Source organism: Pipistrellus kuhlii, unplaced genomic scaffold, assembly GCF_014108245.1.
Source record: "Pipistrellus kuhlii isolate mPipKuh1 unplaced genomic scaffold, mPipKuh1.p scaffold_m20_p_26, whole genome shotgun sequence".
In the NCBI taxonomy this organism is placed as follows: Eukaryota; Metazoa; Chordata; class Mammalia; order Chiroptera; family Vespertilionidae; genus Pipistrellus; species Pipistrellus kuhlii.
The window spans coordinates 573,943-598,861 of record NW_023425525.1 but is presented as its reverse complement, the minus strand read 5'-3'; the positions used below and the strand labels follow the sequence as shown (position 1 = coordinate 598,861).

The 24,919-nt window shown below is 62.9% G+C and overlaps 1 protein-coding gene across 1 annotated transcript; it reads right to left on the bottom strand.

The window, feature by feature from the left end:
• Nucleotides 1-4,349: 4,349 nt before the first annotated feature.
• Nucleotides 4,350-23,219, bottom strand: VWC2 (von Willebrand factor C domain containing 2). The gene is made up of 5 exons (XM_045587163.1): nucleotides 23,059-23,219; nucleotides 22,963-23,000; nucleotides 22,614-22,912; nucleotides 10,285-10,414; nucleotides 4,350-4,731 (listed from the first exon to the last, which is right to left on the bottom strand). Exons 1-5 carry the CDS (start codon nucleotides 23,217-23,219, stop codon nucleotides 4,580-4,582), a joined length of 780 nt encoding a protein of 259 aa, XP_045443119.1. The 3' UTR covers nucleotides 4,350-4,579.
• Between the last annotated feature and the right edge of the window lie 1,700 nt (nucleotides 23,220-24,919).

Sequence of the window (24,919 nt, the reverse complement as noted above, 5' to 3'; positions counted from 1 at the left end):
AGAGAAACAAGCAATTTCTTTCCCCCAGAATGCCTCTGGGGAAGAGGATGGACAATAAAAATAAAGTTTAAGCAACACAAACGTGCTGCCACTCTCACTGCATGACTGATGCTGTGAAAGGTGCAGGCACCACCACCTGCCCTCCCCTCACACTGCAGAGCTGCAGCTATGGCAGAATACAGAAGAGTAAAGATCAGGCACCAGGAAAACACAGGAGAGCCGGCAGAACCCTGTGCTCAGCTTCCTAGCTGAGCGGCCGCCGTGGCCCAGACCCCGTGCTCCAGGCGGGCGGGCAGGCGGGTGCTGGTGCCCGCAGCAGGCGGTGGGGTCACCGAGAGGGAGTGTGGGCGCCCGGGCCGGCTGCTTCTCACTGCACGTGGTGAGGAATATGAAGTCGGGGCCTGAGACCCGGAAGCTTCCTCCGGCTTCCAGGGAAGCAGGCCTTTCTCCCGCCATGCCGGCCGGCCGCGCAGACTTCTGGGCCAGGCGGAAGCACCTGCCTGCACCATCGCAGGCATGGCTCGCGGTGAGGTGAGGCGTTACTTGGGGAAGAGACTAGGACCTCCCAGACCACATGTGTCAAACACAAGGCCCGCGGGCCAAATCCGTCCCACCAGGCCTTGCAATGTGGCCCGCACCGCGCTGTCATCACTGCACTCCGCTGCGTTTCCATCACAATGACAGTTTATGACTATTCAGTAAACGATTCGGCCCGCGATTTAGGCTGGATTTTAGATTTTGGCCCCTTCTCTGATTGAGTTCGACACCCCTATCCCAGACTATAGAAACCGACAGCCTTCCTGCCCAGGAGGACGAGGGTCTCCCGCCAACACTCATCTTACCTTTGCGTCTGAGCCTGAACCTGGCCTGAGGCCTGGCAGTTTGCAGGCCTCTCGGGGAATGCGGGCTGCCTGGCCCACCTGGAGCCGCAGACATTTGTAAACAAGTCGGTGATGAGACCTGGAGGCCTGCCAGGGCAGCTGCCGAGCAGCGCAGGGCCTGGCCAGCCAGCGGACGAGACAGCCGTGGCAGCTCCTCGTCCTTGTCCTGCGGACGGGGATGGGCATCTGGGCTCTGACCAGGCCTCCTGGGTGCCCGGTTCCCACCAGGGAGCCGGCAGGGAGCGGGCAGCAGGCGCTCAGCCCATCCAGGCTCCCCGGGAGTGGCCGGCACCCTTTCCGCCGGAGCTGGAGGTGGTTCGCTCTCCAGGTTCTGTCTGGGGAAGCACAAGTGCTTTTTATCGCTGTCGCTGTGTCTGTCACCACATCGCTGCTGCCCGGAGCTCCTGTGACAGGAAATGGGCATGGCAGTGGGCTTCCGCTTAGGTAATGGACCGGTAACACACAGACCCCGTGTCCTGGAGCACCTGGGCCCAGGGGCTGGGGGCCCGTCAGATGCTGAGGGCACCGCAGAGTGGCATCGCTGAGAAGGGAGATGCTGTCCTGGGCACGATGCTCTCCATCGCCAAGTAACAGCCGCGGCCACGTGCCCTCATTGGCAGTATCTGTGGGCGGCGGTGATGGGTGTAAGAGGTCCTGGTGAAGCCCCAGAACTTCCCAGCTGGGGCGGCGGTTCTGCCTCTGCAGCTACTCATGGGCCCAGACAGGGCGGGGTGCGCGGAGGGCGGGAGGAGCGGCTTCTCCCAATGACGCCATGCTGAGCAGCAAAGCATGTCTGTGTCTGCAGTTGGGACAAGGCGAGCCCAGGGCACTGTGTGAGGGAGGAGCGCTTCTGTGAAACTAACCAAGAGCATCCAAGGAGGGGGCTGTGCTGGTACAAGGCTGGGCCCAGCCTTCCGGGGAACCTGCATGCCAGGACACGGGGACGGAGGAGTACACTGTTCCTTGCGCCTGTCCTGGGGTAAAGCGGATGGGAGGCTGCAGCGCTCACTGCAGGAGGCGCTGTGATGGCAGAGAGTGAAGGTGTCACAGCTCTGATGAGGCCTGTCTTCCTCTGCGAGGACAGAGGGGCTGGTGGCCCCCGCTGCCCTCCAGCTGCCACCGCGAGCAGGACATGACGCTTCCGCAGTGACGCCTCCTCTCCCATCCGGACACGGCTGCTCCTGCCTTCTCTCTCGTTCTGTTCCCAGTCGAGTGCATCAGGGTGATGGTTTTTTATTGCAGCATCTCCTTTGTCCCTAGGGGACATTTAGAATTCTATTTCTTAATTTGCAACACAGGAAGAGTTTTTGTTTGGCTTTTCTCATGACGAATAGTCTAACTGAACTGGTGTCAGGATTTACATTCTGTATGATGTCAGTTCTTCATAATGTATATGGCTCGGCATAAAGTATTTATAAATTTTCCATGTATACTTTAAAAAAATATATATTCCATATTTTTTTCAAGAAGAATTATGTATGTGTCCACTAGGTCAACTTTGTTAATTATAATATATAATATTTAGGTCTTCTATAGCTTTTATTATTTTGTCTCCTTTTCATTCCACCAGTTAAATGTAAAAAATATTACCCTATAAATTGTAGCATACAGCCTTATCAATATCTAATTATTGGTTCTTCACTATTTTATAAGCTCACCCTTTAAAGAATGCAGTCGACATAAAGATATTTTCAATTGAGTAATAACTGAAAAATACTACCACTACTAGAAATTCATTTCAAAATATACCAAAAACTATTCTGTAGGCAGAAGAAACTAATCTGCAATAAATCGTGAAAGAAGGAATCAATTAAATCACAAAAATGGGGATATAGCTAAATCAATAGTAGCTATTAGAAAAATAATAGTGAAGAACTTGTCAGATTTAAAATACACAGAATTAAAATACATCTAAACAACAGATGTGTAAGAAAGAGGCCAGGAGAGAAAAACTGTACTATGACTTCCACACTGTAAAAACGATGGAAGCCTCCACATTAGACTTGATGGGACACCTGGGGGTACTGTAGTGATCTACAGTTGCTATTTCTGTTTCCAGAATTCTAAATTAGCAGTTATTTTTCTTCTTTACATTGAAAATATCCAACTGTCTTCAGAATTTCATGGTTCCTTTGGATACCATGCCATTACAATTGTTTGTTTGTAAATGGAATCTGTGCTTGTCTTCTGCTGCTTGTAGGGTTTTGATTTCCCTTGTTTCACTGTAGTGCTGCTGCTCTGGAACCCTTCACTGCACAGGGGTCATCGCCTTCAGGGAACTACCAGCCATTACCTGTTGAGTGTTACTTCTGCTCCATTCTCTCCCGTCTCACCTTCTGTAGCTTTAAAAGCTTTACTCTCTTGTGTTTCCTCATGCATTTTATGCATATGCTTTTTGTTGGTGCTCTGTCTTCAAGTTCACCATTTCCTCTTAAACTCTGACTAATATGTTGTTAAACTCATTCAACTGAATCTTTAATCTTAGTTATTCTATTGTTCAGTTACAAATTCTCATATATATATATTTTTCATTTGATTGGCATGTTGGGTTTCTAAGACACTGAAGAGATTTGCATTTTTATCCTGTACCTTCTTGAGCACAGCATTGTTATCTTGCATGGAGTCTGATCATGCCACTCTTTGGAGACCCTATAACTCTGTCCCTGTTGTTCTTGGTTTCTGCCCTTTGTGTTCAGCTTGCATCATAGGCCTGGGTGCCTTCTCAGCTTTGATAATATGCTTTATCTTTGAAATTTTGAGTGGTCATAATTTAGGGCCAAAGCTGTGGTCATTCTGAGGAGAAGCGTGAGTCCACTGAATGGAGTGGTAGGGTTCCTGTGTCCATTCAGACTTCAGGCAAAGACTCAATCAAGCCATTTGCCTTACCTCCCCTCCAGTCAGTCAAGGGAGTCCCTCTTTTACTGCTTGCTTCAGCTGGATGGAACCATGAAGCAAGTTGTCCAGCTCAGCCTGCTCCTTGGTCTAGGGCACAATTTAAATTCATGACGAGGAGACAAAGTGATGTCAGTGAACATGAAGCATGTATGTTATGTGTCCACCTAGCAGGGGTGCTTCAGATGAACAGAAACAGTGCCCGTTAGTTACCTGACACCTGCATTTGCCAGCGACAGAGCCTGGAGGTGACAGCAGCAATAAGGCACAGAATGGGATCATTGTATTCTGTGACTCACACTGGATCTCCTAAGGACACTAGATGTGCCTCTGCAGTGAAACAATGTGGGCAGGGCCCCAGGAGGAACCAGCCCCATCATGTCAGGACCTGTTCGCGGGGACAGCGTTCCGAGGTGTGAAGGAGGACCAGCCCCCAGCAATGTCACGTGAAAGGAAAAGGTGCACAGTGTGGCCGGTGGACAACACAGCTCTTTAATCTGTTTCTATAGAAAACACCGGTGAGCTCTGACAGGGGAGAGAAATACATCGCACAGAGAATACTGAGCTGTCCTGTACTTGCTCTGAAAATAGCACGTTTATTGAGAGAGGGCTTCACGCCCAAAGTTCTCAGTGATGTTTTGAAATATATCCACTTCCTTCTCTTGCAGTCACTGTTACCAAGAAAAGCAAAAAGTACCGACAGTTCCCCATTGCTCCTCGTTGGAAGTCTCCTTGTGGGCGGCACTTCCGGAGTCCTCCGGAATGTTCCGTCGGGGAGGCGTCCGGAGGGGCGGCGTCCGGCCGGCCTACCGCTGCCGGCACTCATGCCGCGTGCACATGGCCTGGCGCTCCACCCGCCACGTGCCCTCCTCGTACGTGCAGTGGCAGACGGTGCACTCGTCCGTCTTCACCTCGCGCCCCGCGGGGATCACGGCGGTCTCTGCGAAGCAGTTGGGGCCTGAAACACAGAGACACGTGTGTAGCGTGCGCACACGGGAACACGCGGTGGGTTCACCCCAGGCCACGTCCGTTCGCTCTTTTACGAGGGACAGGGAATCCTGAGCAAAGGGAACACCACTCTCCTCCTGACCGGCCTCAAACGTGACTTAGAACCCGTCCAGGTGACGGGCAGCTCTGTGCTCACTCACAGATCACCCTCCAGGCCTTACCCATCAGCCGAGCCTGCAGCATGTGAGTTAATTAATTCCAAATAATCTTAGAAAAAACAATCGTGAGGAGGAAGAGGCTCTTAAATAGGACAAAGCGTCAAGACTCATGAAATAACAGGGCTCCTTCCTGCTCTGGGAGCCCCGCCCTGGGTGTCCCGCGCTGGGGAGCCCCACCCTGGGTGCCCAGCTCTGGGAGCCCCGCCCTGGGTGCCCCGCTCTGGGTGCCCCACTCTGGGTGCCCCGCTCTGGGTGCCCCGCACTGGGGAGCCCCACTCTGGGAGCCCCGCGCTGGGAGCCCCGCCCTGGGTGCCCCGCTCTGGGTGCCCCACTCTGGGTGCCCCGCTCTGGGTGCCCCGCTCTGGGGAGCCCTGCTCTGGGAGCCCCGCTCTGGGAGCCCCGCTCTGGGTGCCCCGCTCTGGGTGCCCCGCTCTGGGAGCCCCGCTCTGGGTGCCCCGCGCTGGGGAGCCCTGCTCTGGGTGCCCTGTTCTGGGAGCCTCGCTCTGGGAGCCCCGCTCTGGGTGCCCCGCTCTGGGTGCCCCGCGCTGGGGAGCCTCGCTCTGGGAGCCCCGCTCTGGGTGCCCCGCTCTGGGTGCCCCGCGCTGGGAGCCCCACTCTGGGTGACCCGCTCTGGGTGACCCGCTCTGGGTGCCCCACGCTGGGAGCCCCACTCTGGGTGACCCGCTCTGGGTGACCCGCTCTGGGTGCCCCGCTCTGGGTGCCCCATGCTGGGGAGTCCTGCTCTGGGTGCCCTGCTCTGGGTGCCCTGCTCTGGGAGCCCTGCGCTGGAGGCTTTCCTCGCGAATTTCCTCCGGCCGCGGCCCGCGAGCCAGGCTCCAGCCACCGCCGGTGACCGCTGTTCTAGAACACGATGGCGGTTCTGACAGTTCGCACTCAGTGTTCAGAGAAACGTCTGTCCACCACGAGCCACGTGAGAACAGACCACAGAGCCGCCGCCTGTTCACCAGCCGCCCGGGCGGCCGCGGCAGGAGGAGGCAGGAGCCGGCACAGGGTCCACGCCGTGAGGGGAACAGCCCAGCATCCCTGCACGTCGTCATAGTTTTTGGAAAAGAAGGACACATTTCCAGCAAGGAACCCGAGAATGTCTCCAGTCATCAGGTCCCATTACGCCAGGCGGTCAGACACCGTCACCGCCCGGAGCTCACGGGCCCTCAGCGAGGACCGCAGAGCGATTCCCGCCTGGAGGCCCCGTCTCCACGGAACACGTTTAGCCAAAACGTCTGAAAAGAACTGGGTCATTGCTGTTAAGGTTGTCAGCTCACTTCAGTAGCTGCCTCATGTCATCCTCTGAAAAGCCACTTTCTCAGGTCACACAAAGCAGGTGCCCGGACTTCACAGGCTGAGAATTCCAGTCATTGTCGGCTGTATTCTTTAGCAATATCTTGTGCACAAGTTCTCATGGATTCCAAGCGTTGTTCAAGGGCAGAACACGGGGAGTATGAACCTGTGACCTACATACTCTCTGGAAGAATAAACTACATATATAAAGAGTGGTTTCTTTCTCAGAGTGTATATATACATATATCTTTTGCATATCAAAATCCGGGAAGATTTTGCCAGGCCCAAAAATATTTGCTTAAATTCTGTGCACATGTAATCATAGTTTTTAAACAGGGTTTGAATAAAAGCTGTAGACAAAAGCATTACTTGAAGGGTAAAAACATTAATGAAAACCCTCAACCCACACATTTATCTCTTGATGTATTCTTCTTCAATCTTTTGTTAACAGTTTGGTTTTATAGGCGTGAATACAATTCCTGAGTTATCCGGATAAAATCTCCCAGCCACATTAAGTCTGATGGCTTGGTGCCGTATTGGATTAGTCGGGGCACAGCCTTCCAGACTTTGGATAAAATCAGAATGAAAACCAAGTCCCGTTCTCTGCCTTCTAGTCCTTGTCGCCTACAAGCCCCCAGTTAATGTTCTTATTGCAATGGGAGAGGGAAGGAGAGAGAGAGAGAGAAACATCCATTGGGTGCCTCCTGCAGGGCTCTGCCCGGGGCGGAACCCACAGCTTTTGGTTCCTGGGACAGCGCTCCAACCAACGGAGCCCGCGGCCAGGGCCGAGTTCCCTCCCCGCCCCAGGGAGGGGCAACCAGGAGCTGTGTTTCCCTCCGAAGCGCTGAGCTGACCTTTGATCTCTTAGGGAAGGAGTTCGGCCGTCACGCCGTGGTAAAAGCTTCCACTTGGTGTTTCTTCGATTGAAATATGAATGCTCATTATAACAAACTGAGCGTGGAAAAGGGAGTAAGAATATGCAGGCAGTTTGCACCTGTCCTTCCGTGGCAATAAGCACTCCGTCGCTGGCTTCTTACACTTCCTAACCGGCTGTCCTGGCGCCGGGACTCTGCTGACCTTCAGGCTCAGCGACGTGGACAGTGACTTCCTGTCCCTGGTCCCCACGAGGGACCGTCGTACAGCCCCTGGGCCCTCGCCGGGGCGGGTCTGCGGCCAACGGCCCAGCGTTACCCGGGTCCATCCCTGGAACCTAAGGGCCTTCACTTTGTGTTTCTTTCAAACGAGGCCACATTTCCAAAGCAAAGCCGACCGTCCGTCCACGCACACATGTCCCAGTCACGGCATTTGCAACAGGAGGCATTCGTGGGCCTCAGCTCCATCGGCCCGGAGACCAGAGACCCGGCGTATTTTCTGTCGCTGCTTCAGCACACAGTGCAGACTCCACACTTAGTAGGACCAGCAAAGCGGTGGGATCTCAGCCTGCTCCCTGACTGTGCTGGGCACACGGACAAAATTGGGTCCCCCGCTCAGCTCTGGTCTGCTTCTGGCATGGGGTTCTTCCTGTGTGATGGACTCTCTGCCGGGTTCATTCTCCATGTAATTGGGCGATTGTATTCCCACTGCATCCCTCCTGGAATGCATTAGCCGCTGGGAAGAAAGAATAGAGGACACCGGAACCTCCCAATCACTGCACCAAGTCAGCCGGGATGTCCGCCCCAGGCCAACAAAACCCAACATCAAATTGGAATTTCAGGTCACGGGGCAGCCTGCTCACGGAATAGCCCTGCTCACAGAACAGCCCTGCTCACGGGACAGCCCTGCTCACAGGACGGCCCTGCTCACAGGACGGCCCTGCTCACGGGACAGCCCTGATCACAGGATGTGGCAATTATGGAAACGTCCTTCCGAGTGACACTGGGAGAGAGGGCTCGCCCTGGGCTGGGCCAGGTGTCCTGCCACCTTCAGTCCTGCTGCTCATGGAGCGCCCGGGGCTGGCCACGGGGCTGAGGGAAGCTTCACGGGCACCGGGAAGCTTGTTGTCAAGAAGCTAAGACAAATTGAGGGGACACGACAGTGTGAGTTTTATCTGGACGTCAAGGACCCCCCCACACACACATGCACACACACACACACACACACACACGCGTGCACACGCACACACACCCTGCTGTGCTCTGGAAAGTGCTGACTGCACAGGCTCCTCCTGCTGCGGGGCTGGGAGGAGACACACAGGTGTCTGCCTCCTGGGAGCAGGCTCAGGCCCTCCAGATCCCCTTTCCCTCCAGCGTTAGTTGAATTGCTGTGGGCACTGGCAGCTCGGAAGAACCCGTGGTAACGCTCTCTGGGCCCCGGTCCCTGGGAGCCCACTGCCTGAGAGGCGGACGCCCAGCGGGGGGACAGGCTGCGCTCCAGTCCACGTCACCAGGAGAGCCACGAGAGGGAGCCGCACGCCACGAGGGACGCCCACGTCGCGTACGCTTGTGGCCATTTATGTCCGTCCCAGGCTTTCTGGCCCGAGCGTTGGTGCTGCGATGTGAGCGACTCCGGCAGCTTGCGGTGAGCGGCAGCTCCCGCGTCTGGAGGAAGCGTTTAACCTGCAGGTCCGTCGGCGTGAGGGCCAGGCCAGGTCACCACGGCGGTCACCGGCCAGGTCACCACAACGGTCACCGGCCAGGCCACCACAACGGTCACCGGCCAGGTCACCACGGCGGTCACCGGCCAGGTCACCACGGTGGTCACCGGCCAGGTCACCACGGTGGTCACCGGCCAGGCCACCCCAACGGCCACCGGCCAGGCCACCACAACGGTCACCGGCCAGGTCACCACGGCGGTCACCGGCCAGGTCACCACGGCGGTCACCGGCCAGGTCACCACGGCGGTCACCGGCCAGGTCACCACAACGGCCACCGGCGAGGTCACCACGGCGGTCACCGGCCAGGTCACCACGGCGGTCACCGGCCAGGTCACCACGGCGGTCACCGGCCAGGTCACCACGGCGGTCACCGGCCAGGTCACCACAACGGCCACCGGCGAGGTCACCACGGCGGTCACCGGCCAGGTCACCACGGCGGCCACCGGCCAGGTCACCACGGCGGTCCCCGGCCAGGTCACCACGGCGGTCACCGGCCCAGCCTCCCTCCCCCTGAGCCCAGGCCGCTGAGCTGCTAGCACAGAACCGCCGCTGTTGATACCCAGTGGCCTGTGAGCTGTCAGACGTGTCACTGTGCTTTGGTGGAAGCATCCCACGTGGGAGCGGCGTGGACAGCTGGCGTGGATTAGTGACCAATCCCACTCAATTCCTGCAAAGCGCTCAGTTCTCACAGGAACTGCTTTCACGTTTCAAGCAGAAATTTTACCACGAATTCCAAACACCGATTCCCTTTCCAGGTCAGAAGGAAGCCAGAGAGAGCGGGAAGCATGGCAGAGCTGGGAATATCCCCCGACAAATGTGGTGGTAGGTATGGGATTGGACACACGAGGCCTGGCTCCGACTGTGGTCCTGAAGGTGGAGCTGCTGTTGTTTTGATATCATTGGCTCAAACCTTTCAATTCCAGTCCTTCTGTAACCTGTAATCCTCCTTTTTAAAAATGTGTTTTATTGATTTTAGAGAGAGGCTGGGAGAGAGAGAAACATCCATCAGCTGCCTCCTGCATGCCTCCTGCTGGGCAGGGATCGGGCCTGCAACCCAGGCCTATGTCCTGATGGAATGAAACAGGCCTTTGGGTGCACAGGGCGATGCCCAACCACTGAGCCACACCGGCCAGGGCTGTCATCCTTCCTGGATCTAGCTTTAAACAGCACAGTCCTCCTCCTGCGGGTCTGACGGGCACCCACACCGGCTTCACTCCGCGCAGGCTCTCCTCTCAGGCCAGGCAGAGCCTCTGGGTTCGCTGTCAGGGCAGCAGCCACGACCTCGCTCCCAACAACAAAACACAGAACCCCTCCCTCCGGCCGAGCCGGTCCCGGCGCGGGCTGGTGGCACGGAGCTGTGCGCCGGTGCGGACACGGGCCCTCGCGCCGCCCGCCCTCACGCGGGAATGAGAGCCCGCGCGGACGTGCGCGCTGTGGACACGCGTCCACCTACCGTTCTTGCAGATGGGGCAGCACTGGTCAGGCTCGTACACGGGGTCCACGCACTCGGTCTGCGGGCACTCGGACACGGAGCACAGCACCTCCCCGCTGGCCTCGCAGCGGCAGCGCTCGCACGGGGACACCTGCAACGCAGCCAGTCAGGGCGTCCGTCCTCCCCGCACACGCGTGTCTCCCCGCACACGTCTGCCTCCCCCCGCACACGTGTGTCTCCCCGCACACGCCTATCCCTCCCCGCACACGTCTGCCTCCCCCCGCACACACGTGTGTCTCCCCGCACACGCCTGCCCCTCCCCGCACACACGTGTATCTCCCTGCACACGCCTGCCCCTCCCTGCACACATCGGCCCCCCGCACACGCCTGCCTCCCCCCGCACACGCGTGTCTCCCCGCACACGCGCGTGTCTCCCTGCACACGCCTGCCCCTCCCTGCACACGCGTGTCTCCCCGCACACGCCTGCCCCTCCCCGCACACGCCTGCCTCCCCGCACACGCGTGTGTCTCCCCGGCACACCCTTTCTCTCCCCCAGGCACTAGGAAGGCATCCCATGTCCTAGGCATGTGAAATTGTTCTCCTGCCACTTGGTTTTCAGGGGGGCACAGGGAGGGCCCCGGGTCTCTCCCCCCTCAGCTCCTAGTGGAGCCACACCGCCCGGAGCTTTGGGGAAAGTCGGGTTTGGGCAAACATTACAGGAACGCTTCAGCCCAGGGAGTCCCTGCCGCCACTCAGCATGGGGCCCGCCTCCTCCCAGTCCGCCCAGTGCTACCAACCAGCCCAGCACCCCGAGTTCCCTGAGGAAGACAACGAAGAGGGCCCCAGGAGGAGGGAAACCGAGTCAGGAGCTGTCGGACAGGACCCCCTGAAGCTCTCAGGGCCCCCAAATGCCGCAGGTGCCGGCTACTCCCCCCCCGCCCCCGCAGCACTTTCTGAGAGGCTGAGAGGCCGCTCCTGGCTCCGAGGCAGGGCCCTGCCCTGTCACCCCGAGGGACCCTGCCCTTCCAGACTCCGGCTGCTCCTCCTGGGTGTGTGGGTCCCTCCCACCAGCACCTGTTCCTGAAGGGCCGAGGGCCGCACAGCGAGGTGAGGGCGGTCTTAGGAGCCACGCACGCGGTCTGTCACGTGCACCAGGAGGGAAGAGGAGGGCAGGGGGACCAGCCCCTGGAGCGAAGCTGCGACAGGGCTGTGGGTGGGGACGACCGTGGAGACGGGGCCTGGGTAAGCTGTTTGGCGGGGGCCTGGCTGACTGGGGTGCTGGGCCCCGACACCCCGCACCCGTGGGGAGACCTCACAGCAGGCGGGCCTCCCCGCTGTCCCTGCCACGCGGACAGGGAGCCGGCCTCCCCGAGGGGCCTGGCTCTGGAGCGGAGGCTGCAGCTGCCGAAGGCGGGTTCCGGGGGAGCCCTCCAGGCTGGTCTCAGACGCCCGCAGGCTTAAGGGGTGCAACATGGATATTAAACGTGCTTCCAGGCAGTCCCCAAGACCCGGCCCCGGCCTCCCGAGGGGCGTTCTGACATCGGGCTCGGTACAAACCGGAGACTCCTGAGGCCTCAGAGCTGCGCCCGGAACCTCGGAGGACCCGGCTGCTGCCTCTGAGGGTGGGTGACACGTCCCATCCCCACGCGAGGGGAGCGGGTGGCCCCGCTTAGAAATGAGCTTCCAGAGGCGCAAGCCACAGCCTTCACCCCAGCCCCGCGCCTGGCCCCGCACCAAGGCCGCCGGCGTCATGTCACCGTTTGGCCACCAGAGGGCGAGCGTGCCCTTTGCAGCGCGGAGCCTGTCTCCGAAGCGCGGGCACCGAGCAGGTGCAGGGAGTCCCAGGCTCCCCCTCAAACCCGGCTTCTCACGGCCCGGATGTGTGGCCTGGGGGTCAGCTCTGCTCCCCACGGAGCGAAAGGCCCCCGCAGGCTGGGCCTGCCAGGGTCCACCCGGGTCTGCACAGTCATCCGGCCACTGGGTGCCGTCTCAGGGCCTGCCCGGCCCCACTGCCCGCTCCCCCGCCCCTCCCGCCCGCCCGGGAGCTGCAGGGAGAATGCAGGTCACGCTTCCTCCTCAGCAGCCGCCTCAGACTGCGTCTCCTCAGACTGCATCTCCCGCCGCTCAGGCTCCTGACCTCAAACTGTCTCATCACAGCAGCTCCAGGCGTCTCCACATCCAGCTCCACACCAGAGCAGTCTCTGCGGACCAGAGACACCACCCCGCGGCCTGCTCCCACCCACAGCCTGTGACCCGGTTCCCACTGCTGTGTGGTTCCCCTCCCTCACCCGGGCCAGCATCGGTGCCGGACCCTGCACCCCTCCATCCCCTCCTCCACGGAGAGAGCGACTCCCAAGCAGCTGCCTCCCGGCCTGGCACCAGCTGCAGCCGAGCCCACAGAGCCTGTGTGCTGGGGAGAGACTCTGGTTCTCTGTCGCTCATTCCTGGAGGACGAGTTTGCACACAGAGGGACAGGTCTGCACACAGAGGGACGGGTTTACACACAGAGGGGAGGGTCTGCACACAGGGGGATGGGTCTGCACACAGAGGGACGGGTCTGCACACAGGGGGACGGGTCTGCACACAGGCGGACGGGTCTGCACACAGGGGGACGGGTCTGCACACAGGCGGACGGGTCTGCACACAGGGGGACGGGTCTGCACACAGGGGGAGGGTCTGCACACAGGCGGACGGGTCTGCACACAGGGGGACGGGTCTGCACACAGGGGGAGGGTCTGCACACAGGCGGACGGGTCTGCACACAGGGGGAGGGTCTGCACACAGGCGGACGGGTCTGCACACAGGGGGACGGGTCTACATACAGGGGGGTCTGCACACAGGGGGACGGGTCTGCACACAGGGGGACGGGTCTGCACACAGGGGGACGGGTCTGCACACAGGGGGACGGGTTTGCACACAGGGGGACGGGTCTGCATACAGAGGGATGGGTCTGCACACAGGGGGACGGGTCTGCACACAGGGGGACGGGTCTGCACACAGGGGGTCGGGTTTGCACACAGGGGGGGCGGGTTTGCACACAGGCGGACGGGTCTGCACACAGAGGGACGGGTCTGCACACAGGGGGACGGGTCTGCACACAGGGGGTCGGGTTTGCACACAGGGGGGGCGGGTTTGCACACAGGCGGACGGGTCTGCACACAGGGGGACGGGTCTGCACACAGGGGGACGGGTCTGCACACAGGGGGGCGGGTTTGCACACAGGGGGACTTGGTTAAGAATGTCCCAGAAGCTGTGGCTCCCAGGCCCAGGAAGAAGAGAAGGCCCCCAGCCCCAGAGGCACAGCAGCAGCCAGGCCGCTCTCTCTGCGAGAGGAGACTCCCTCTGGCCCTCCCAGTCCTCCTGGGACCGTCTCAGGCAGGGGCCCGGAGGAGGGTGAGGCCAGCGTGCTGGTGGCAGACAGCTGTGAGGGGTGTGAGGGGCGTGAGGGGCTCCCCTGGGGGTGGGGCTCCTGGGACAGGGGCCGAGGGAGCAGTCAGACCACAGCAGCACGTGCTCGCCGGCTGCTGCCGTCCCGGTCAGGGTCAGAGCCAGTTCCCTGGGCGCGGCTGTGCAGGTGCGGCTCAGGGCGCTCATCAGAGAGGACTGGAGGCAGGTGAGCGGTGGGCCCTCTGCTGGGAGAGGAAGCAGCTGCGATCGCTCTGCTTTCCCCCCACCGAGGGGAGACCCACCGAGGAGGACCCTGAGAACAGGGAGGGGTGCTCTCAGACCCCACCGTGCGGCACCTGGATCCCCACAGCGAAGGTAAGTGTCCGCAGTTTGGGCCTCTCCTCCTGGCGTCGGTGAGGGCAGCGGCTGCACCCGTATTTCAGTTGTAGAATCAGGTGTGCGCCCTGCCCCCACCCCACCTGAGGACAGGGAGCAGGACAGCGGAGGAGTTTGCTCCAGCCCGGGGGCCACAGGCGGTCCTCACCAGCTCAGCTCCACCCTGGACACTGGGGGGGGGGGTCCCCTCCCCTCCCCTCCCCTCCCCTCCCCTGCCCTCCCCTCCCCTCATCCTGGGAAACCGGACCGGGTGGAGATTTTGGTGGAGTTGCTTTAATCTCATTCATAGATCCCTAAATAACTCCTCCACAGAGGGCGTGACGTGAACAGGGCATGCTTATCTGGAGAAGGGGGGGTGGGGGCTCCTCAAATTAAAAAAATGGGAAGATCTAAACCCATTTGTTCCAGAATTAGAATAAAGGGTCATTAGAGATCAGCAATACTTGGCAGAAAGAAAAGAGGCTTGATTTTCTCCGAGATGGTAAATAACCAGAATTAAATGTGTTCCAAAGAGCGGCTTTTAAACAGGGGTGGAAGGGGCGCTGTGAGGCTTGGGTCTCTCGGGGGATCACAAAGTCAAGTTCTTTCAACAAATGAGATGGCCGTGAACTTGGTGCAGTAATAGGGAGCGGTGGGGACTGCGGCAAACCAGAAAGAAGGCATTGGACCTGGTATGCACACCTCTTCCTAAACACACACACACACACACACACACACACACGTACTCACACACACACTCTATCACACACACACTTTAACACACACATACACACTCGTGCGAACACACACATGCACACACGTACTCACACAGAGACACACGCACACACACTCTCACACACACTCATGCGAACACACACATGCACACACACGTACTCACACACAGAGACAGATACACACTCACACACACTCGCGCGAACACACACACATGCACACACGTACTCACAGACACACGCACACGCACACTCACGCACACACACACTCACACACACCCCAGGAGAAGCAGCCGCTCCTTCCCTGGGCACCCCTGGTCCCTCAGCGGTGGGGGCGATGACAAAGGCAGCGTCCATTTCCTTTGGGGTCGGCCTGAAGGGCGGGTACAGCGGCTCCCTGGGGCCCTGTGAGGCCGGAGCCGGGCTCACCCCTCAGGGCCCTGGGCGCCCCCGCCCGGCAGGTGCTGGGCCAGGGCCGGGGGCGGCACGGCATCCTGGCTCGCACCGGCGCTGAGCCCCTTCCCGAGCACCTGAACCCACAGCAGGAGGCCCCGCGGCCCGGCGGTCCCGTCCCCGCAGGGCGCCCTGCTCCCCCGGCCCGGCGGGCGGCGGGCGGCGCTGTCCCCGGAGCCACAGGGCTGGTGCGCCATGGTCTTCTCGCTCTGTCCTCCAGCTGCACCGCCTCCCAGGCCCGTCTGTGCCCGTCTCACCGGGGCCACCCGCGCCGGGCTCACCGCGGGATGCAGTCCTTCCTCTCAGTGCCCCGACGCTGGCCCACACAGCCTGCTTCCTCCGGCTTTCTCCAGCGGACTCGGCTTGCATGCTCGTGCTGTGCACAGGCGTTTCGCTCCGGTTTCTCCGTGTTAATGGCCCGGGTCACGCCCGCAGCGGGTCATGGGCCGCTCCCTCGGCGGACCCTGCCTGGGCCCGTCTTCTTAGCGTCACTCGCCCCCGAACGCCGTGGGGGTCCCCGGCCTGGTGGACGGGCAGTGCCGGGAGGCCTTTGTCCGTCAGACTCCAGCCTGGGCCGTTAGACAGAAGTGACTCCTTGGTTTGGGGGCCGCTGGGAGCGGCAGGAATTTGGCTCTGCAGGTGGCTCAGCCCGCACAGGGCGCGCGCCCGCCGCCCCTACGCCGGCCCCGCCCCCTCAAGGCACCAGCCCCGCCCCATCACCGGCCCCGCCCCCTGCATCAGCCCCGCCCCCAGCGCCCGCCCCCGCTTTAGCCCCGCCCCCTCCAGGCATCAACCCCTCTCGGAGCCGGCCCCGCCCCCTGTGCAGGCCCCGCCCCTTTCTGCGGCTGGGTGAGACCCCTGGTCTGCTGATTCTGGGGATGGGGTGAGGGATTGGGGGCTGACTGTCGGCTGCTCCCGCTGTGAGGTCAGGCGCCCAGGCCGGTGGAGGCCCACAGGCAGCTCCCGCTCCGAGGCTGCCTGGCTCCCGGACGCTCCTCCGCCTCCGGGGCGAACTCTCCCCCTGCACTGAGCTGGGCTTTCAGAGGAATGGTTGTCCAGGAGAGTTAGTGCCCGTGGCTCTGCGGGCTGTCCGTCCTCCGTGTCCCAGGCAGTCACATCCTGTCCTCCCAGCCTGAGGGCCCCTGTGCGGGGGGAGTGGCAGCCAGCCCGCCCGGCCGGCCACGGCTGGGCCTCCACAGGAGCCACGGCCTGGCCCGCCGCCTGGCATCCTCCTCCCGCGGCGTGGAGGCACGCCGTGTGCTGGCTGCACCCCAGTGCCCGACAGAAATAGAATGCCACGCGCCCGCTGGCAGCTGGTCAGCTCGGAGCAGAGGAGCGGCGAGCAGGGTGCCAGCAGCCTGGCCAGCCCGGCCAGAGGGCGGCCACGGCCGGCCGGCCCTCCTCCCCCTCAGCCGCCGTTGGAGGGACGCCTGCCTCTGCCCAGCAGCTGCCAGGAAGCCTCTGTCACTGACAAGGACCCACGGCAACGACAGCCTGCACCGTGGCTCCCCTGCCCCGTGGTGTCCCTCACACCCCACCCCCAGGTCACTGCACCTCCGTCTCCAGACCAGTGCCTGGCAAATACATAGTCCAAAGCTATTTTTAATACGTAAATGCCAGAGTGACGTTTTTTAATTGGGATTATGACGTTTGGAGATGTTCTCTGGAGGTAAATACTACAGGAAGCACAGCCCCTGCCCCACTCCGGGTGACGGCAGCCTGCCTGCGGGCAGCTGTCAGAGCCCAGACTCTCGGCGGGGGGCGGAGGGGGCAGTCGCCTCCCGTAGGCACGGAAACCGGCGGCAGGCGTGTCCCCCTGCGTGGCCAGAGCTGGAGATGGAACTGCTTTCGTGCCTCTCAGCTCCTCATCCTGGGAAGGTGAGCAGGACACTGTCCTTTAACCAGGAAAACACGGAGCTCTGACACCTGCCCAGGGCCCAGGGCCGACCCAGCCCCAGGCCCCACCCACCCTGTCTTTCCGGGGCTCCTGCCCTGTTCTTGAAGCTCTAGATTCTAGAAGCAGGCGCTCCACCCCGACTGCAGGCCGACATGGCAGCTGGGCCCCGGCGCCCAGTCTCCCGGAGCCTCCCCAGCCAGCTGACTGAGGCATTGGCTTCCTAACTGAAACCACGTGGCTGAAGGACCCCAGGAAGCCACGCCCTGTGGAGGTGTGTGCTGGAAACCCATCTCTATTAGTTGTCACTACTAGAGAAATGTGAAAAGGGAATCCGGAAGGCTGGTTAACCTTAACTGCTCTGAATGATCGGAGCTAATCACTCACTTAGTTGAGACATTGGTAGTTAAAGCAGCCTCCACCTGTTAGTCATGTAAATCCTTGCTGATTGGGCGATGGGTGTATCCCAAAGCCTCAATAAAAAGGATGGCAAGGCTGTGCACAGGCGTTCTGCTCCGTTTATTGCCTCAGTAAAAGGGATGGCAGGGCCAGAGCCGTGGTAGTCCTCCCACAGAGGTGGGCTCCCGCCTGGCCCTCCATTTCTCCAAATTAATACTTTTCTAGTCTCTTTCATTTGTGTGCAGCCTTCTCCAGAACCCGAACCCTGTACCGGAACCCGGAACCACAGGGGATGGGAAAGGGGCTCCCACAGGTGTGGTCAGCAAACACCATTCGAAAGGGGCAGCATGGGGCAGACGGCTGCCAGCGGGCACCGTGCCACCTGCACACTGGGTAGTCTGGGTGTGAACGTGGACCCTCGTTTGTTCAATATCTGCCCTCGTCAAACAAACGTCTATGTGCCAGGAGCCACGAGAGCACGGTTTTGAGCTGGAGGTGCCCTCAGCCACCAGTCTGCCCCCCCACCCCCCTCCGTGGGCCTGCCCCTCGCCAAGCTCTTGGCCGCCTCTAGTGAACTGTGTTCCATCCACTGCCCACTGAGCCCTTCCCTCGCCCGAAGGCCACTCCCGACCCCCTGCTCTGTCCGCATTCCAAGTCCAGATTCCGTTCTTTGAGGGCACAGATATTTCTTGAGTCCGGGGTGGCTTGAGTCAAATATGACACAAACCCCCATAAGTAAACACTTCACCAAACAAAACCGACCTGGCATCTGCTAGACACAACTGCAGGCACGTGCCCCCTGCCCGCATGTGCCTTCCCTCTCCGGGGACCAGAAATCCCCTTGGCCCACCCAGGATGCACCTGGTCACACATTGTCATGTGGTCGTGTGGTCATGGAACTGAGGCGGTGGCGTGGGGAGGGCAGGATTTCAGCGTCCAGCAGGCGGGACGCACCGCCGGCTCCCCACCGCCTAGCTGGTTGACATTGATCCAATAACTTATGGCTATGAGCCTGCATTTTCTCTCTTTAAAATAAAGAAAATAACAGCTCATCAGTCTGTCCTGTAATCACCGCCAAAGTGTGTCAAGCACGCAGGTGCGGAGTGAATACGGCTCCTTCCTCCCGCTGTGACAGATGGGACTGTGTATCCCGCCGCACTGCCATCAGGGGCGGCGTGTGGAGTTGTGGTTCCCTTCGAGTGAGGGGCGCAGGCGTGTGGACACCCCGTGTTTGTGTACTTGTCCTTGTGGACGTGGCTTCAGACAGGAGGCAGGAGCGGAGTCCGGAGTTTACAAAACCTTATTAAGAACCCAAGCCAGCTCAGAGGCGGCGGAGGCACAGACTTCAGACCACTGGGACGAGAAGAGTGCGCCCGTCACGCAGCGTGATCACGTGACGTGGCAAAGGTCAATGACGCCAGCATGGTTCTGTGTTAATATCGGCCAGAGAGGGTCCGCTCCATTCGTTTAAAAATACGAAGAATTGCACCTTCCTCTTTGCGGGCACACAATCACAACCGCAAGAGCCATCTACTCAGAGCTTTGGATTCCAAATGTCACGTGAGATATCTTTTCACGGATAAGCTTCGAGATGCGACGTGGCAGCAGGGTTCGTGGCCGTCCGACGCTGACGCCAGAGCGGATGGCGTGTGGCTCCGTGGTCCCCGGCGGCCACTCCGAGTTATCTCCCCGTCACCAGCCCTCAGGCCGTGAAAGCCTGCGAGCAGCGCTTATTAATAATTCATTTGCTCCTTTTCTCCAAAGATGTGTCCACTCGCCGATCGGAGCTCCTGATCAGCTGGGATAGATACCCGGTGTGGACACACCGCACAGTACCGTCTGGCTCCTGCGCGGCCTTATCTCAGAGCCACGTCCCACCAGGCCCCGTGAGACACAGCCCGGCTCCCAGACCCAGGCTATTGTCCCCCTCCCAGGGCCGATGCCCAGGAGGGGAAAGATCCTTTTGTTGCTGGAAACGGAGTTGTGGAGTTGTGTCTTATCGATGCATTTCCCGTTTGATGCCCGCTGGCCTGCTTGTAGTCATGGGGTGAATCAGAAACTGATCGTGGAGCCGGTCAGAGCTGCCCCTGAGGTACAAGGACGCAAACACCGAGCCAGGCCGTGCATCCCTGCCGTGCTGCTCGGGGTGGTGGGACAGAATCGGGGGGCTCTGCACACGGCTCCATGCAGGCATTTACTCCCCCATCTCCATCCCCCCACTCCTGTGCCTCCTTCAGAGCACTTCCAGTCAGGCTCTCGGTTCGCCAGCCCCGAGCGCGTTCCTCTCATCCACTGGCCGGCGCCTCGGAGGTCAACGGGCTCAGTGACGCCACCTACAGGCCGAGGGGCCCACCCCCCAATCCAGAGGCTGCAGTCCTACCGCCCCCTCCTCCGCCCCCCCTCTGTATGGACACGGGCCTCTACGGGAAGGGGGTTAGAATGAGGTCATAGGGACTGGCTCCAACCCGGCATGGAGGTGTCCCTATAGCAGAGGAGATGAGGACCCGGCGTGCACGAAGGGGTGACCCTGAGCGCCCAGAGGGAAGGAGAGGCCTCGGGAGGGTCAGCCCGCCCACCGCTGCGCTCAGCCTCCCCCTGCAGGCCTGTGCCGGCCTTTCCGAGTCCGGCCACTGGCTGGCGCTGTTAGGACAGCTGTCCCCAGGAACAGGCCTGGGAGGCACGTGGGATACCACCCACCCCTGAACAACACAGCCCACAGGCAGGTGTCCCCTTCAACCCGTTCAGAGCCGGGCGCCTGCAGGTGCAGGGGTAGCGGGAACCTGGCCTCCTGGGAGGCAGCAGGGACCTCGGCAGCTGGGCTCTGACTTGGACAAACAAGGGAAGCCGCACACACACACCCTGGACGGGTGAGGATGCCCTCGCTGCCAGCAGGGGCTGAGGGACCTGGTGGGAGCAGGACTGAGGCCAGCCAGGCTGTGAGGGGCAGGGAGAGGCGGGAAGGGCGGTCTGAGTACAGGGAACCTGGGGCAGAGAGGGACAGAGGGACCTGTGCCCGGAGGGAGGAGCACTGAAGGCAGGGCCATCGCGCTTCCGGGCACAGGGCAGGACCGGGCTGTCCTCCTCCCTGCAGACCCAGCCCAGCCCCACCACCATCTCCTCCTCCGGGGGAGCAGAGATCAGGGCCCCAGCGCCTGTGTGCCCCCCCTTTCTCCCGAACAGGGCACCTCCCTCTGCGGGAAGGAGCGGTGCTCACAGCCTGACCACAATGTACCCCAACAGGGTTCAGGCGGGACACGGCTCCTCTCCCTTTCCCACAAGCCCAGGCCACACAGCCTGCAGGCCTGCGTTCTCGCTCTGCCCCAGCCCCGGCTCAGGCGTGTGGGCGGTGGCTGTGCCTGGCACCGGGCGCCATGACCAGTCTCCACTGTGCACCCCAGGGACCCCGCGGGCTCCTGGCTCACCCGACTTTCCCACAGCCACCCCCCGACACCTCTCCCTCAGCGTGACGGGAAACCAAACACAGACACCAGCTGACGGACACACAGCCCACCGCATGGGACACTCTTAGGAAATGACTGTGGAACGCCACGCAGGGCAATCAATAACAGATGTTAGTGATTCAAAACTAACCACGTGGCTTTGATCTGGTAACACTTAGGTTTTCTTATGAACTGAGATCTCAAGAGAACCGTTTTGTGGGGTCCCTCCCTGTGCACAGCCCTGTCCCAGGCCAGCGGGCAGTCCCTGCTCTGGGCCTCGCCAGCACCATGGCCGCCTCTGCCCTGCGCTGGTGCTGCACCCCAGCCCGAGGTCTGCCTGTGCCCGGACTCCTGCTCGCTCCTGGGTGTGGCCGGGGCCCGTCCACAGGAGTTTCTCACCAACGTTTTCTGTTTCTCCAAGGGCTGCCCCCGGACTGTGAGGACAGACAGGCTCGGCATCGGCTCCCAGGTGTGGGGAGCCTGGCCCCTTATCTCGCAGGTAAGAGTAAAGACTGGGGCGGGGGAGGGGGGAGGGGGGGCAGACTGGTTGCTGCAAAGCCAGAATGGAACTTCTTGGTTCCCCATCCCAGGGTTCTTTCCACACCTCCTGCTTTGTACAGACCTATACCTCCCGCTGCCTGTTTGCACAGCTTTGGGGGTTCAGTCACAAGCGGGCCACCCTGGGTGCACCCCGCGTCTGTATTTCTCGGTGTTGTGGCCTGGGGACCAGCAGGATTTGCCCCCCAGCCCCTCCCCCATAGCTCTGGGGACTCTAGGCCCCAGGACCCTTCCGCTGCCCAGGAAATCCTGGCCTCCCACGTCCGCGGGCCGAGGCCAGGCAGCCCTGGCTCGCGCCTCCCGGGGTTGGAATGGCTGGGCCGCCGGCAGGTGTCTCCCGGCCCTGGCAGGAGCCAGGGCTTCCCTGTTCCCTCGGGGCTGGGCATGCATGTCGGGCAGCACCACCCTCCTAAGGTTACAGCTCCTGGGCTGCTGGCCTCTGGGAGCAGAAAGCTGTGCTGCGGACAGCACGGCCTCTAACAGCCCTGAGCCTCGGCTTCCTCTTCCCCAGGCACGGAGGGAGGTGGCAGCCGGAATGGACGTGGCGGAAGGTGAACGCCAGCCTGGAGCCTGGCGCCCACAGGCCCCGGAGGGCGGACGCTCAGACTCTCACGCTCTCGCCTAAAGGAGAAGGTTTCTACCTCAAACTGGCTTCTGCTGGCTGACCGCTGTGTCCGGGCAGCGAGGAGCAGCGCTGTCTGTGTTCCCAGGACCGCCAGGACCGCCAGTCTAGGGAGTGGCTTGTGTATGGGATCCTGGCCTCGCTGTGCTGTTAGCTCAAGAGCAGACCCCAAAGGCCCGCACGGGCACGCAGGTCCCGTGTTTGGAGGCCGGTGGAGGTGCCCAAGGCCGGGCGTTAAAGGGGCAGCAGAGGCCTGGATCCCTGGAGGGTCAGCCTGGGGAGGCCGGGCCTCGCCTTCAGAGCGGCCTCCCGCCCAGGGGGCCCGTCCCCGCCCCGGGAAGGCCGCGGGGTGATGCCCAGCCGCCGCTTTGGAGAGGGTTGGGGCGGCGATGCCCGCCTCCGGAGCAGAGCGGAGGGCGCCGCTCCCCCGCGGGGCTCCCCTCCCTCGGCGGGCCTCCCCTCAGGCCTCCCCTCGGCGGGGCGGCTCTTACCGCGAACTCCTCCAGGAGCCGGTAGGTGCGGCCGCGGAACTGGCAGCGGGCGCGGCGCTCGCGGCAGCGCGGGCAGCAGCGGCTGGCGTCCACGCGCGCGCAGCGGGGCGGCAGGCGCGGGCAGGCGGGCGGCGCGCACAGCGGGCCCTCCTCGGTGCACAGGCAGGGGCAGGCGGCCGGCCCGGGCGCGAACCGCTCGCCGATGGCGAACACGAAGCCGCTCTCGTCCACGCAGCCCTTGCCGCGGTAGTCGGGGTACGCGTACTCGTCCGGCGGCTCCGTGGCGGCGTCCGTGGCGGCGGCGTCCGGGGCGGCGGAGGGCGGCTCCGCGGGCGGGGGGTCCCCGCGGGGCCGCGCCTGCAGGTCCCCCGCGCCCCGGGCCCAGGCCTGCCCCGGCCCGGCCCCCGCCTCCCGGCCGCCCTCGTCCCGCGCCGGGCCGCCCCGCGGGCCGGGCTCGCAGCCCTCGGGCGCCGGGCTCCCGGGGCCGGGCGGGCCGGGCGGGGCGGGCGCCGGGGCCGGGCCCTCCAGCGGGCGCGCCGGGCCGCCCAGGGCGGCCGCCAGGCAGCAGGTGAGCAGCAGCGAGCGGGGCAGCGCGCCGCCGGCCATGGCGCAGCCGCCCTACGGCCTCCCGGCGGGCGGCGAGGGGCCAGGCGCGGTCACCGCCCGGGGAGCCCCGCGGTCCCTGCGGAGAGAAGAGCAGCCTGAGCGGCCCGTCCCCGCCGCCCGCCGCCCGCCGGCCCGCAGCTCCCGCAGCGCCGGGGCGCGGGCAGCGCGGAGCGGCGGGGAGGGAGGAAAGGGGGGCGCATCCCGCTGCCGGGCCCTCGCCCCGGGGACCAACCTGGAAGCCAAGTTCCCACAAACCCGCCGCGTCTCCCGCGGAGTCTGACGGGCAGGGAGTCCGGGCCCAGGGCACCGCCAACCACCCCCCCCCCAAACCTGGATGGACCCACATCATCCTCCCGGGCCCTGGCCGCATCCTCACGGGCTCCCGTGGGGAACCCCCTGGCGGAGTTGGGGGCGCAGACCGCTCTGGAAGCAAAGCGGGGACCCCCACTCCCCCTGATTCCCCCGGGACAGAGGCGCGTTTCCAACAACTTTTAAAATGCGTCCTGGGGGGGTCCCCCCTTCCCGCCTCCTCCCGGCCCCGGCCCAGGAGGCTGTCCGACCCCCCACCCCCCAGGATGGGGGTTCCTAAGCTCCCCCACCGGCCCCAGCACCCAGCGGCTGCTCAGTACTGGGGCGCAGGGAGGGACCCGGGGGGCCGTGCGCTCTGCGCCCAGCGGTCCTGGCGGAGGAGCCCGGTGCCGGGCCCCTAAAGCGGGGGCAGCGGAGCGGGGGGTGGGGGAGCAGGCGGGGAGCCTCTCTCCACCCCGGTCCCCGGAGCCTTCCGGACCCCAAAGTTTCCGCCGCCCGAGGGCCCGGGAGAACCCAGACGCCGCAAGGCGCGGGCACCCCCCCCTCCACCCACCCACCCTCTGGGCGCCCCGAGCTCCGGGCTCCCACCCTTCCCGGCTCCGGGCTCCGGGCCCGGGCTCCGGCCCAGCGCCACCCGCTCCCCGCGCCGGCTCCTCCGCGGCGCCGGTCCGTGTTTACAAACTCAGCGCTGCGGGAGGCCTGGTGCCGGGTGGACTCCACTGCGCCCCCGGCCCATCTCCACCCCCCTCCGTCCCCATCCCCCCCCACCCCATCCCACCGTCTCCACCCCAGTCCCCTTCCCCTCCCACCCCCATCCCACCGTCTCCATCCCCGTCCCCGTCTCCATCCCTGTCCCACCCGGTCCCACCTTCTCCATCCCGTCCCTGTCTCCATCCCACCCCCGTCCCCGTCCCCAGGCGGCGCCCAGTCACCTACATGACCGCGGGCTCCGGGCTCCGGGCTCCGGGCTGCGGGCTGCGGGCTCCGGGCTGCGGGCTGCGGGCTGCGGGCTCCGGGCTCCTGGCTGCGGGGCGGGCGCGGGGCGCTAGGGAGGAGGGCGGCCCCACCTGCGCCCCGCCTGCCCCGCGGGCTCCGCCTAGGGCGCCTCCGGGGGCCGGTCCGCGGGGCCTGACCCGCACCGGAGCCCCCGTCGCCCTGCGCGGCGCATCCCGGGCCCGGGGACCTGGCTCCGCCCCCGGCGGGGCTCCCCCCGCAGCCGGGCTGCCGCCGCGGGTCAGGCGGCGGAGACGCGGGGGGACCCGGAGGAGCAGCGCGCGGCCGGGCTCCCAGGCCGCCTCCGGCCGCCTCCGGCCGCGCTCCCCGCCGCCGCCTCCCGCCCCGCGCGCTCCCGCTGCCTCCGCTGGCCCGCGCCGCCCGGTGTGGGGACCCCG